The sequence below is a fragment of the Dermacentor silvarum genome, chromosome 5, assembly GCF_013339745.2.
Source record: "Dermacentor silvarum isolate Dsil-2018 chromosome 5, BIME_Dsil_1.4, whole genome shotgun sequence".
Taxonomy (NCBI): Eukaryota; Metazoa; Arthropoda; class Arachnida; order Ixodida; family Ixodidae; genus Dermacentor; species Dermacentor silvarum.
Window position 1 is genome coordinate 78,438,558 of NC_051158.1, and position 13,882 is coordinate 78,452,439.

General features: G+C 44.5%; 1 protein-coding gene across 2 annotated transcripts in view; it reads left to right on the forward strand.

Moving 5' to 3' along the window:
• Positions 1-3,079: 3,079 nt before the first annotated feature.
• The window catches only part of LOC119454189 (arylsulfatase B-like), a 28,018-nt gene continuing 17,215 nt past the window's right edge, over positions 3,080-13,882 (forward strand). Inside the window, exons 1-3 of one of the 2 annotated variants that reach the window (XM_049668205.1) lie at positions 3,080-3,261; positions 7,824-7,932; positions 13,338-13,497. In XM_049668205.1, the coding sequence (XP_049524162.1) occupies positions 3,170-3,261; positions 7,824-7,932; positions 13,338-13,497 (361 nt within the window). In that variant the 5' untranslated portion in view covers positions 3,080-3,169. The remainder of the gene's footprint in view (positions 3,262-7,823; positions 7,933-13,337; positions 13,498-13,882) is intronic. The other variant, XM_049668206.1, reaches the window with a different exon arrangement.

Sequence of the window (13,882 nt, forward strand, 5' to 3'; positions counted from 1 at the left end):
TCTCTTATTTATTCTGGTCTTCTATCGGATCTACATTCCCCTCTCTTTCTTCCTTTCCCTCTATTTCTCTCTTTTTTTTTCTCTGACCTTCGTGGCGATCTTCTTTCTCTCTCTCTTTTTCTATATCTTCTTTCTCTTTATGTCTCTTCCTTTCTCTCTCTTTATTTCTTTCTCTCTTCCTATGTCTGTTTCTTCCTTTTTCTCTTTCTTTGTTTCTCTGATTTTCGTGATTTTCTTTTTTTCTCTCTCTCCCTCTCACACTATTTCTCTCTCTGTCTCTCCATGTTTCTTTCTATCTTTCTTTCTCTGACCTCCGTGGTGATTTTCTTTCTTTCTATCTCTTTCTATCAGTCTTTCTTTCTCTCTGTTTATTTCTCTCTTTATTCCTCCCTTTCTCTCTTTCTTTTTCGTCCCTGGTATGTGACAATGAGCTTGGACACTTTCTGCACAATCGCCAGGATAGGCCCACTTTTCAGCGTGACACGACCACCACCACCACCGCCGGAACTTGCGAACCTATAAAACTTCACTTAAAAATAGTTTTGTATCTGCAACTGAACAATTATTCTGCGACTGAACCATATTGGTCGCGCCGGGACGGCTGTGATCAGTTGATCATTGTACGCGATACGCGCAGTTTTTGCCACTATGTTCGCTCTAGGTTCTTTTTGACTGGCTAGCGGAGTCAAATTCGGCGGCAGGAAGTCGGACGCGACCACGCCCTGATTGGTCCGCGCTGATAGCCTTCATTCGCCACTCTGGAGAGCGGTTGACCTGCCTGCGAACATATCTAGCCCGCCTTGATCGACGGTGAACAGCCGCCGGCCGCCGGGCGGACGCCGCGCGCGGCCGTTCGCTCAGTTTTTCGCAAGAAAATCGCTCCATGTGGGTCTCGGCTTTAAGCTTCAGTTGCTTAAATTTCGTATTTCATTAATTGCGTTATACCTCTTTGTCTCTTTTGCTGGATACAACTCCAGTGTGGCCAATCCACCTCGTGGATATGATCGATGGTTTGAGGATTTGATTTAACAGCAACACAAATAAAGCAGTTTGCATGTACAGGGTCAACCACATCTAAGCTGAACACCTCATTAGTATTTTAAGCCGGTAAATCTACAGCGTTTATTCTACTTCACGAGTGAAATGTTCGTTATACGATGTGTAAGCAAGGTGTCGATAAACGCAATAATGATTTTTTGAATCATGTACTGAACATCAGCTTCTATGATGTCGTGAATACTAATGAGGTGTTCACCTTAGATGTGGTCGACTCTGTACAATAGGCTGAACATGTCAAACACTTCATTTGCCTATGAAAGATGGCATCAAGAACGCTGCACGGTTCCGTAATTATAGCTGCTCGAAAAAGACTCGACATCGCTGGATTACATTTTGTGTTCTGCGTCTCTGCGCTTAAATTTATCGCAGTCGTTTCTTACAATTTCCGTCAAAGTGATGATGATGATGATGATAGAAACAATGATAATAATCATAAAAAGTTATTTCTATCCATGTTTCACTTTGAGATCTGCTTTATTTAGAGTAACAAAGGAAAAACTATTTGTGTGAAACTGCGGCAAGGAACGCAATTCGTGTGCAATAAAACTTAACTTTTTTCTTTTCCGTTGCTTTCGTGTGTCGACAATAAGTTCTCTTTTAACTACAAGTGAATAAAACCTTCAAAAATCGTCTATTTAACCACCTAGAAAGAATTTAGGAGTGCTAAGTGATTTATAGTACCGCAGTGTTTCTCGCGTCACCAGCGAGCATGAAATACCCGCATGACGAAGCTTGGCTAATATAGCTTCAGTGAAACTTCAGAATATGTCTGGTACAACTTCCCCGCGCAGAACTAAAATAGATGCTAGACGTCAATGTCCCTCTCCTGATTTCCATTGCTATATGGTTAGTGTTTCTCTGGGAGTTTTATTTTCAGGTTTCATTTTTACGGTTTATACTGTCACTGGATAGGCTGGTGGGGGTGGGGGCATTGAACTTCTTTAATTACACGAGGCTATCTATTGCAGATTCCTTATTTCTTGATTTTTAAAAACTGAAAATGCTTCTGTGGAATCTAATTTTGTCTGACTGCCGCCACGTTGAGGGCCAGAAGTGCAGTGCTCTCTCATTAAGGTTTTTCGACTAGACAAACAGAATTATTTTGTCGGCCTGACAAACCACGGGACTCAGTTCTGGGGCCATTACTTTGGCAACGCAGGTGCTCTAAATTGATGCTGCAAGTCGGTATTGCCGAGGAGGAACTTAGTAACTAAAATTACATTCTCGGGATTTACGGGCCAACACCACGATATGATCATAAAACACGCCGTAGCGGGGGCCTCCGCATTAGTTTTGACTATCTGGGATTCTTTAACGTGCACCCAAAGCACGGGCGTTTTGACATTTCACCCTTACCGAAATACGGACAATCCGTCTGTTGCACAAGACGTCCAATTCAGAACTCATAAAATAAAAATAGTAAACTCAAGCTTAAATAAAAAGGTGCAATTAGCAGCCACGCAGATATGAAAGTCTGCAGTATACTTTGTGTAATGACCTGTCGAATAACTGGTTCCATCAACTAATTTAAACGACGGTTCCAATACCAGCTCTTTAAAAGCATTTAGTACGTAACGTCATACAGTCAAATTCCTCGCTGTGCACGTTTTCCTTTTTAGAATTGCTTTCAACGTTTGAAGGAGTCTCCATGTTGGTCATCAGAAATCGTTTTTCATGGTGTGCTTCCGAATATCTGAATATTCGTTCTTGACACCCATGGGAAGCTCGAGAGCTTCGTAAGGGGTTCATGTGCACGTTATCCAGAATATTTGCTAAATATATTTAAATTTTGTTATTATACACTATGTTTTCACCAAATGAAACGAAAGAATACAGCAGTTGGATTGAAACGCGTAGCTGCTACGCATGCGGTGATATTTTGATTTTGTGTGGCATCCTCATAACAAAATTTTACAAAAGCGGAGCCGAGATAACCTGTTGCTTCGACGGTTGACTGACAGCTGCATATGAATTTTCGTCGGGGTCCTGCTCCACCGCATGAGAGAAATTCATTTGTCACACTTGTGAAGTGCTCTAAGCGAGTAATATCAAAAGTGACAAGCTTGGTGTGGCGGCTCGCGTCCAGTAAACGGGCCGACACGATAGCACGATGACATTACCATACCGCAACAGCAAATGTACAACAATGAAAACTACCACCTTGAACAACCAGGCGTCTACAATTGCCACCATTTCTAAATGGTAAGTGCCCCATGTGGAAGCAGGAAAGAGGACTCAGTATACAGTAAAAGGGCATAATTACGCACTTGGGTTGGTAAGTACGCCCAGCTCATGTATCCTGCCTTTCCTGTCGTGTCGCCGGCGCTGTTCGCCATGTTATTCTCAAACCCACTAACCTAACTTCCTGGGCTCGTTTACATCGACATTTCTCTTCATGGGACCCCTGCGCACTTTGCACATGCTATAGCGGAAGAAAGATTGAACAAGTGAATCTTTGCACTGCGAATCTTTGCGGCGGGCTGAGATAGATCCCATTGTGAAGTACACAGTAGTCAACCTACAGGTTACCAGTGGGTAGAACTGAACCCGATCCCGAACCAAACCCAAAACAGAATTTAGACCGAAACTGAACCCCAACCCGAGCCGCTATTTCTTAGAACGTGCTTGAAACTGAACTCAACCTGAACAAAATGAACTTATGCCAACCGTTACCGGTTCGGCACAAAAACGGTTGAAGCGTCAAGGGCGATAATGAGTGTTCAATAGATTGCGCTATTCTGGTGATAGCTACTTCTCCAGACGGCAAACCCCACTAGCATATTGTTACGACTCACAAGTTGTGTTTTGTGCGCGAATGGGGATAGACGACGGGTATGTGCTAGTAACTACGGCCACCTCGGTAGAGACGCTTGCACGTCTGAAGCTGCGCATGTCCCTTGTCCTCCGCGGCAGTACGTTTGTTTCAGGGGCTCCGTAGGATCACTATTTCTGTTGAATCACCTTTCTGTTGTTCAATCAACTCATTAGCAAAGCTAGATAAACCGCAAAACACGCAAACGAGGACACACCCAGAGCGGAAAAGACCATGTCGTCGACGAGGGAATATGGACAAATTCACCTGCACGGCTTATTGAAACATCGCGGTCGCTAATGAATAGAGTCTCTTTCTCAGTGGTCCGTAATTCCGGCTGTAAACAGCACGCGAAATCCGTTTTTGTTACGAGTCACGGTTCAGCGGACGTTTGACCCAAAGCGAAGCAGAGTACATTGCTCTTTGAGTTGTACAAATCATTCGTGGGTCAGAATGTGCGTGCGTTTCACTTTTTTGTTCGCACTTAGCAAGGTCAACACTGCGTGCCACGTGCAAGTGTGCCCGAAAGATCAATACAGGGTACAGCACAAAGCATCTTTGGTCATCGTTCAGAAGCTCTAATGTTTACACATGCTTCTTAAAAAGCAGCAAACTAAAGCAGATGTGTAATGCTGGCTTCTTTCTTTACCACAGAATAGAAGTATGTATAACATGTATAATAGTGTAAATTTACGCTGTCTTCGACATCAGAGGTCACACGCCACAGTTCGCTCACTACCAGTCCAGCACCAAACACCTGAAGCAAAAGGAAAATTAATAGAGGTGTTCGTCTAGTGAAATTTCCGAATCGAATCGAATATGAATATTCTAGAGAAACGGCCAATGAATCTCGTGTCGAATGTGGTATAATTTCTCATTTCGAAAGCAGCAAAAAAGCATGGACTTTGTGCGGAATCTGTTAGGTAAAAAAAAAAAAAAAAACTTGTCGCAGTTTCACCCGAAAGGCGAAGCATCCATTGCGATAGCAAATTAGTAGAGAGCTATACGGAGTAAGGATATTAGTTTTATAAGCCGTATAAACTTGGACATGTAGCAGAACCAGCAACGCACAGAACTGTTGTCGACGCCGTCAACGTTTTGCCCCCGCGTTCGCACCGAACGCGCGTGGCGTTGGTGATTGTTGCCGGTGCCTCTGGGGGCGGCTCGGAGGTTTTCGACGAGATCAGAATGGGACGCTCGTCAAGCTGCGTCGGAAATCTTACCCACCTTCTCGCCTCGCAACGTGTTTATATAAATATGCATTTGGTGCCGCAGCTAAACGTCTCCTCCCCTCCCTCCCTCCCGTCCCCCCACGGCCTTTCGCGCGACGGAAAATGTCGCGTTTGCTCTCTATATATGGTGATTGTAAAGGAGCAAAGAGACGCTTAATTCTGCAGCCCTGAGGGAGCACGGCGCAGAACGCGCGTTTGCTCTCCGACGTGCGTTCGCTCCCCGTGAAAGCGCGCGTCCCTCGCGCCCTTTCACTCGCACATACAGCGTCCGGAGCGCGGCGACGATTTCATCACCGTTGACGTCATACGGAACCTCACGGCGACGACGGCAGAAATCCGCTTTGGAGTGTACATATAATTGCTATCGCAATAAAAGAAATCAGTCTCATATACAATGGCACGTGCATGCATGTAATACTGCTCAAAATTTCACATCTGGACAACTGAGGAGCTTGTGTATGATAAACTGCTTTCAATTATCTGACTCGCCATGGCAATAACCGTAAGAAAGCACGTTACCAGCTGCAAGAAAAAAGTTGTCGCAGTTTCGCCTGAAAGGCGAAGCATCAATTGCGATAGCAAACTTGTAGAGAGCTATACGGAGTAATGATATTAGCTTTATCAGCTCTATAAACTTAGACATGCAGCAGCATCGGCAACACGCAGAACTGTTGTCGACGCCATCGGCGTTTTGCCCGCGTTCGCTCAAAATGCGTGCGGCGTTGGTGACTGTTGCCGGAGCCTTTGATATAAATAGGCACTTCGTGCCACAGCTAAACGTCGCCTCCCTTCCCTCCCCCTCCCCCACGGCCTCTCGCGCGTCAGAAGAAGGCGCGTTTGCTCTACATATATGGTGATTGTAAAGGAGAAAAGAGACGCCTACTTCTGCAGCCCTTAAGCGAGCACGGCGCAGAACGCGCGTTTGTTCTCCGCCGTGCGTTCACTCAACGTGAAAGACGCGCCCCTCGCGCCCTTTCACTCGCACATACAGCGTTCGGCGCGCGGCGACGATTTCTTCTCCAAATGACGTCATACGGAACCTCACGGCGACGGCGACGGCGACGGCGACGCCGACGGCAGAAATCTGCTTTTGAGTGTCCATATAATTGCTATCGCAATAAAATGTGCCGTTCGATGAAGGAGAGGAGTGGGATACTACAGCAACGTAAATTGTTTTAAATGCGTGGATGCAAACACAACGATACTGGGCAAATAATACATCAAAATAAAACTGCATTTAGGCTGGCTCCAAGCGGGCCATTTTAACCAATGATGGGAGCTTATTCAAGAGGTTATTAGCCCCGTGCGTTGGCTCAGAAAGTGGTGCCTCTGCTCAACGTGCTATCCTGCAGCAGAGTCATTTGGAATGGTCCATAGTTTTCTCCCCCTCGAGACTACAATAAGCGATTTTTTCCCTGATATACTGAAAGAAACGAATATTGGACAACTTGAATTAATGAATTCTCAAATGAAATAACAGTCGATAAGCAGAAACTATGCGAATATTCACACCCCTCTAACTGGTTGTGCTGCTGTCGAAGCTGCGGAGACTACGGAGACACACAGATTCTCACTAATTGCCTCCGTCTTTATTGTTTTTTTTTTTTTGCGCTTGGGTCGCCACGCGGCATAACGTCACAATGAAGCTAAATATAAGCGTGCAGGCCCGTTTCATGGAGATACTGCAAGAGTGACTATAAGAGTGATAAAATGTGTTGTCCATAATCTATCTTTTATAGTCTTACAGGGAGGTCTTCCCGTGTCGGAGTAATCCATTCGTATACAGCAAAAAAAAAAAAAAAAAAAGGAAGAAAACACTAGGCTAACTTGAGGGGGTACTTTAGAAGAACTTGTTGTTGGGCAAGTTGGTGCATATTAGCAAACATTGTTTAAGTGCGCGAACAAACGACCACAGAGAGAGCATGAAAGAAGGACTGCGCCTGTCCTTGTTTCATGCTCTCTCTGTGGTCGTTTTTTCACGCAGTTCAAAAATGTTAAGGGGTTATATGGCTGTTTTCCGGTTCCTCATTTTCGAAAACGCGCGGAGTAAAATGCGCCCCCCCCCCCCCTCACTTTCCTACCGGCTCCCCGGAGCCTTGCGGAGCTTGTTTCCCGAGCTTCTTTAGTGTCGCATACCACACCTTGACGCTAGTTTATTACATATTGCTTCAAGGTTCCCGCTTATCACCTCTGTGCATGTGACATTCTGTATTAAACCTAATAATGCCCTAATGTATGAATATACTCACACCAAAAATTTTTTAATGTACACTATGTTATATCTCCAAATCTTGAAATTTCAATCTGCCAGTTATGACGAAAAGTTTTTTATGATAATGTCACTGTGCCCGTGACACTTTCGGTTTACATATACTGCGTCAATCTGCGCGCTTATATGTCTGAGAAGACCATCTTTAGCGGTTCTGCACGTCCTCAGTATGAGTGACGCTGAAGGGAAGCACGGGTACACTGTAGCACGGGAAAGACGGAACGCTGGGGTGGACGCGTCAAGACGCCGGGTATACGCGTGCCGCGTACACTTGATGCGCCACTGCCTAAGATGAGTGTGCCTGTTGTAGCTGTATAACATTAAACTACATTAATAAAAATTCATGTATGTATAGTATTGCTTTCACTTAGGACTTGGTGCCATGAAACAATATGCACTATTTTGACAATTGCGTCATTAACAGTTTCAATTCTGTCTATTATTGTCATAGGTTAGGAGGCATCGGGTTATCCTGCCTGGCTCTGCTAGTCATGGCACTACTGGCAAAGTACTCAAGTAAAGCGCAACCTGATATTGTGGTTTTTATTGCCGACGATTTGGTAAGCTTTGGAACTTCATTATATCTTCATTTTAAGGCAATCATAACAAAATATAGGCGGCATTTAAACGCTGACACAGTGCAATGAACGGAATGAGCTATTTGTTGCTGTTTATTTAGTGATGAGGCAGGGTAAAACCAGCCACATAAAGGCCGACTATGCCAATCAGCACAAATAAACTGCTGTGATTAAAGAAGTAAGAAGACAAAAACAAAATAAAGTATACAAATATTCGGTCTAATCGGTTTCAGAACCAAAGTAGTTCACCCCCAAAAGCTATTGGGGGGAACTACTAGGGATTGTAAGCCTATTTAAGAACTAGGGCTTGCAAGTATATAGCAATGACATGTTTATTATTTATGGATGAAGAATGCATCTCGAGGCTACAAACCAGGAAGCAAGAAAATATTTATTTAGGCCGGTACTCGGTCATTTGTAAGGCATGCGTTTTTTATTTTTTTGGTTGTGCAACCTAGAGCTCTTCATTGGAGTATTTCCCGTCGATGCAGCCATGGCTCTAGACGCCGGCATGCACAGTTGTCAGACACGTTACTGAAGAATAATGTGAAGTTTAGCCACGAAAAACAAACGCATGTAGAATGCATTAAGGACTCAATAAATATTTCTAAACTCGATTTGATGACCTCCAGCGCTGACGCACGAGCAAGAGGAACATATATTCTGTCATTAATGCCTGAAACAACGTGATTTAAAAGCAATGGCAAGTGCGTGTTGTCTGCGGTGACACATCTCAAAAGATGCCACTTTTTCTTTAACAAAACGGTGGCGCCATCTGTCATCAACTGGCATGTTTCGCAGTGTTTTGCCGTTGAGGTGACAGATGCCACCGCCGTTTTGTTGCTGTTACATCGCGAGCTGCATGTGTGCGACCATAGGCTAGGCCTTCAGCCCTGAAAATGGAAAAACAATCTTACGAAGATCACCCATATAAGGCCTGAACTTTGCTGCCGAGGCGAGATAAAGCGTAGCAAGAGCCCACAAGCCAATTTACTTTGCTTGAAGAGACCTAGGGCACTATAACGTAAAATGATTCCAAACTGTTTTGATTCCAATTTCTGCAATCAGCCTTCACGATTGGTCAAAACATTTTCAGGCCACTCCCAACTTCGCCTATCTGTCATGCGACGTCAAGAAAACCGCGATACCTCCCCATCTGATATAACGTGCACACACTGCATTATGCATGATTAAACCGCACAAAGGAAAAATAATCATTCCTGATTCGACGCCTTTTCACCATTAGCACTCTGCTATTGGTCCAATGTTTTCTGGCTACGCCCACTTCGCCTGTCTGTCACGTGACCTCACAAAACCGCGAAAACTCACCACGTCAGAGTGACGTGTACGCGAAAAAAAATGCATTAATATGCCGAAAAAAACTGAAAAATTTCTGAATAGCCACAGACTGCCCCGTTCCGAAAGGAATAGAAGATAGCTGCCCGCCGATCGCTCAGGCCCTCGCTACTCGCACCTGCCGGTGAGCATGTATTTATTTGCGCATGATAAACCTTTTTGTGTGGCAGTAAAACGTTATCAAGCCCTTTCGGCATGCATACGACATCGCTCTGCCAACTCTCCCTTGCTGAGGATCCGTTTTAGCGGCATTCTTATCCTTCCGTTGCACGCCGCCGCGATTTTCGACCAGCCACCGCAAGCTAAGTAAGGCGAAGTGGACCAATCGGAGAAGCCGGCACCATCCTCTTCATGCGGTTATCTATTTTCACTGTGCTGGCTCGGTCCCATCGAAACCCTCTCCACTAGAGCGTGGTCCTCGCCTCTTGTCAGCCAATTAGATAAGAAAGACCACTGAGTGTAGTGTAGACAATGTTATTGGTTTTGAAAGCAAATAAAGGCGACCTCCTATAAACGAGAAGAGTGTTTGATTGGGTTGTTGAGACAGCGCTGCAGGTCACCGCCCGTTGCTTGCGTCGGTGGTTACGTAAATTTGACGTCAGGAGTTTGGAATCAAAACAGTTTGGAATCATTTTACGTTATAGCGCCCCAAGCGGTTCAGAAGCGTCTACCCGCTAGGCCTAAAGCAGCCAGGCGTAGGCAGGCCACGTGCCGTGTTAGGCGATCACGTAATTTCAGTTGTATCCGTGCTGCCGAAGACAGCGGAAGACCTCGAAAATACCGCTTCTTCTGTAAAAAGGCAAAAAGAAATATAGTGCATGGAGGAATAGAGCGTCTCCTAACTAAGACATAGCCTTGGGCCTATGAAGCAAAACTGTTCCAAAATGTTTTTATGCTAATCTCCTGGCGCCAAATTTACGTAACGACTGATGCAAGCACTGGGCGGTAACCTGCGGCGTTGTTTGAAGAGCCCACTCAAACGCTCTCCTCGTTTATAGGACGTCATTTTCGTTTGCTTTCAAAGTAAGTGGAATTACCTACATTCAGCGCTTTTTCTTGTCTAATTCGCTCACAAGAGACGAGGCACACGCTGAAGGGGAGAGGGTTTCGGGGGGCCGAGCAAGCGTAGTGAAACTAGATAACCAAATGAGGAGGGTGGTGTCAGCGTCTGCGATTGGTCCGCTTCCCCTTGCTTAGCTTGCAGTGGGTGGTCGAAAATCATGGCGGCGGGCAACGGAGGGTTAAAAATGCCGCTAAAACAGATCCTCAGCGAAAGAGAGTTGGCAGAGCGATGGTCGTGTAAATGTCAAAAGGGCTCGATAGCGTACACTGCCGTGCAAAAATGTTTAATATGAGCAAATAAATCCATGCTCCCCGGTAGCTTAGAGTAGCCAGTGCTAGATCGATCAGCGGGCAGCCATCTTCTATTTATTCTGGAACGGGGCTATTATTCTCCGGTTATTAAAAAAGTCATTCAGTTTTGTTCGGCATATTAATGCATCTTTAACGCTTACACGTCACTTTGACGCCCTGAGATTTCGCGGTTTTCTAACGTCGCCTGACAGAGAGGCGAAGTGAGAGCAGCCCGAAGGCTTTTGACCAATAGTGGAGGGCTAATGGCAAAGAAGGCGTCGATAAAGAAATAATTTTTTTGGTTTGTTGTAATCGAGAATAATCAGTGTGTACCGGTCATATAAAATGTTTTCGGGGCATCGCATGACAGACAGGCAAAGTGGGGATGATCCAAACATTTTTTTTTACAATCGGAGAGGCCTGAGTGAAAATTCAGAATAGAAAGTTTTCAATAGCGTTGCGTTATAGCAGCCTTGCTATCCTAAATGCACAGTCAAAGAGCGCTGTGTGGGCGACATGGGAACTTTCCGTCGCTACCTGCGATACCAGAATAGTCTCACTCTGTAAAACCGTGGTATGGAAAACAAACCAAAAACAAAATGTTTGCACTCAGCGAGCAAGAATATTCATAAAACACACAAAGAAAGATTCTAAAGGAGAGCGTTTGGTTTGTGTCTCGGAAAAACGGCGCGCCATTAAACTATGCACAATAATGGGACGATAGCGCAGTTTTCTGGTCATATGAAATACAGACATCTAAACGCACAGCAAATATCATATTCGTGTGAAATCAAATTCGGAATAGTTTTATGTATTGAGCGACGGGACAGAAGAGGAGTTCCTAAATCAAGCTACGTAACAAGCCATCACGAAACCGATGTGTATCCTTAATGGGTGCAATTTAATGAACCAGTACTGGTATATATGCACAAAACTTCTCTTAATCAGATCTTGTCGATGACTGGCCATAGAGAGAGCGATTGACTCAGAATCATGCTCATCGCTTTTATAAGTGGCTGGCGTGTGGGCGCCGGTCATGACAAAAACAGTAATTTGAAAATTTTGAATACGGGCTGGTTTAGGTTGTATATTCGGCCTTCTGTAAATTTTTCTTCCATGCATGGAAAGTAATCTTTTTCATCATGCCTTAACGCTATTTGTAGTTTTATTAGCTGTACATGACTCATATATTAAACGCACAAGAGAAAAATAATAAAATGAAATTCATAAGTTTTACATGCCAAAACCACGATCTGATTTTCAGGCACGCCATAGAAGGGGACTCTGGAAATATTGATCACATGGGGACGTTTAACGCACACCCAATGCACGGCACAGAAACTGTTTTGTATTTCGCCCCCATCGAAATGCGGCCGCCGTGAACGGAGAAACATTAACTTGGTCAGTGCTTTTCTAAGTGACGATTGGCTGGTCATACCGCATAAGTGTAGCATTAGTAACCCAGAAGGAGCTCTGAAAAAAAAAAACGCAATAAGCTTGCTTCGATGTTGCCTCTAAAGTAACTCCCATATATTAAAACTGAGCTGAGGACTACTAATGGTTTGACAAATAATAAAAAAGAAATCACCTTCAGAACTCAGTAAAGAATGCAATAATGTTCAAGTAACTATGGGATACACAAACAATCCAAGTACTACGCGATACCACCGTCAAATCAATGACGTCATAACGACGTCTCTGATGCAGTGGTTTGGTTACAAAAATGCGGAAAAATAAACTGACTTACTTGCCCTCCACAAATACGCAAGTTCTGTCTGTAATATATATATATATATATATATATATATATATATATATATAGTTTTGAGCAAATAGCATTTCAGTCCTTGAAGATTCGGTGTTTCCTTGTTTTCTGTTGATGTGCGTAGCGTGCAGTGAGAATAACGTTCGGTGCACTCGATCATTGTTTGCATGACAGTGAACCCCGGAACGCCCGTGTGACGACGCTTGCTCCCCTACAGTTTCGGCTCAACATACCGCGTCGTCATGCTGCATCATGGGCTGGTATATCTACGGCAACCACCCAAATATTGGTTACTTTAAGGCATCAACAAGGCCTCGAAGTACGAAGCGGAAGGGGTTACATTTGTTGCATGCACGCCTGAGGGAAGATCGTAGCGCTCAATCCAACAGATGGAGACGAATTTTCGACTTCTTACGGCTGCCACCTCTGCTGAAACATGACACTAAGCTAATCGTAGTATTGTGAATACAGCTGGTCTCTTGTTTCACATAACCTTCCACAACATATGCGTGGAAATAACAGTCAGACTCAAAGCTTTGCAGAGTTAGCAGCAAATATAATGAATGCCGAGCGTAACGAGTGCCAGCATAGAACAGCGCCGCAATACGTTTTACGAGCTTATAACGCACCACTGTTCAGCAGACCCTTGGCTCATGCTGAGCGCATTACACTTTGAAGCGAGTGCCAAGAATGTCTTCAGAATTTGCATGCTGGCGTGCCTCCCTTTTTGATGAAACGATTAGGCTGGGCTGGCTTAACACGCACGCTCACATTATCTTTACTGATGTGGCCAAATTCAAGCCTTACGTGTTCTTTGGCGAATCCCTTATATATTGTAGTTCGTACAGCCACAGATATTCAGCTGACTATGCCACCATCGCTACGCCGTTTATACACGGTTCTTTTGATGCAGGGATGGGACGACGTCAGTTTTCACGGGTCTTCTCAAATCCCGACACCCAACTTGGACGCATTAGCGGCAGATGGGATAATACTGAACAACTTCTATGTCCAGCCTTCTTGCACTCCCTCAAGATCAGCTTTCATGAGTGGGCGCTACCCGATACGCACAGGTGATTTCTTTTGCTTACGGAGTTGAAAGTGACTCAACTTCGAGAACGATCATATATACCCGAAACTGATGTAATTGAAATTATAAGTCACAATAACTTTTTCTTGAAGCAAACATTTTGCACCTCCACCAATTAAGCAGGCGTTAACGACACCAGGCAAGGTAGGATAGATGGCATATTGGCAGGTGCCCATGGCGTAGGCTGATCCCTCAAAAACCTACTAAAGAAAGAAAGCGCTACCTAAAAAATATATATTCTCTTAGCGATGCTGCTTCATCCATCATCATCATCATCATCATCATCATCATCATCATGCTGCTTATGTCTACCTTTATGGTAATGTCTTCCGCTGAAACAACGGAGCACTTTTCAACTGTTATAAGAA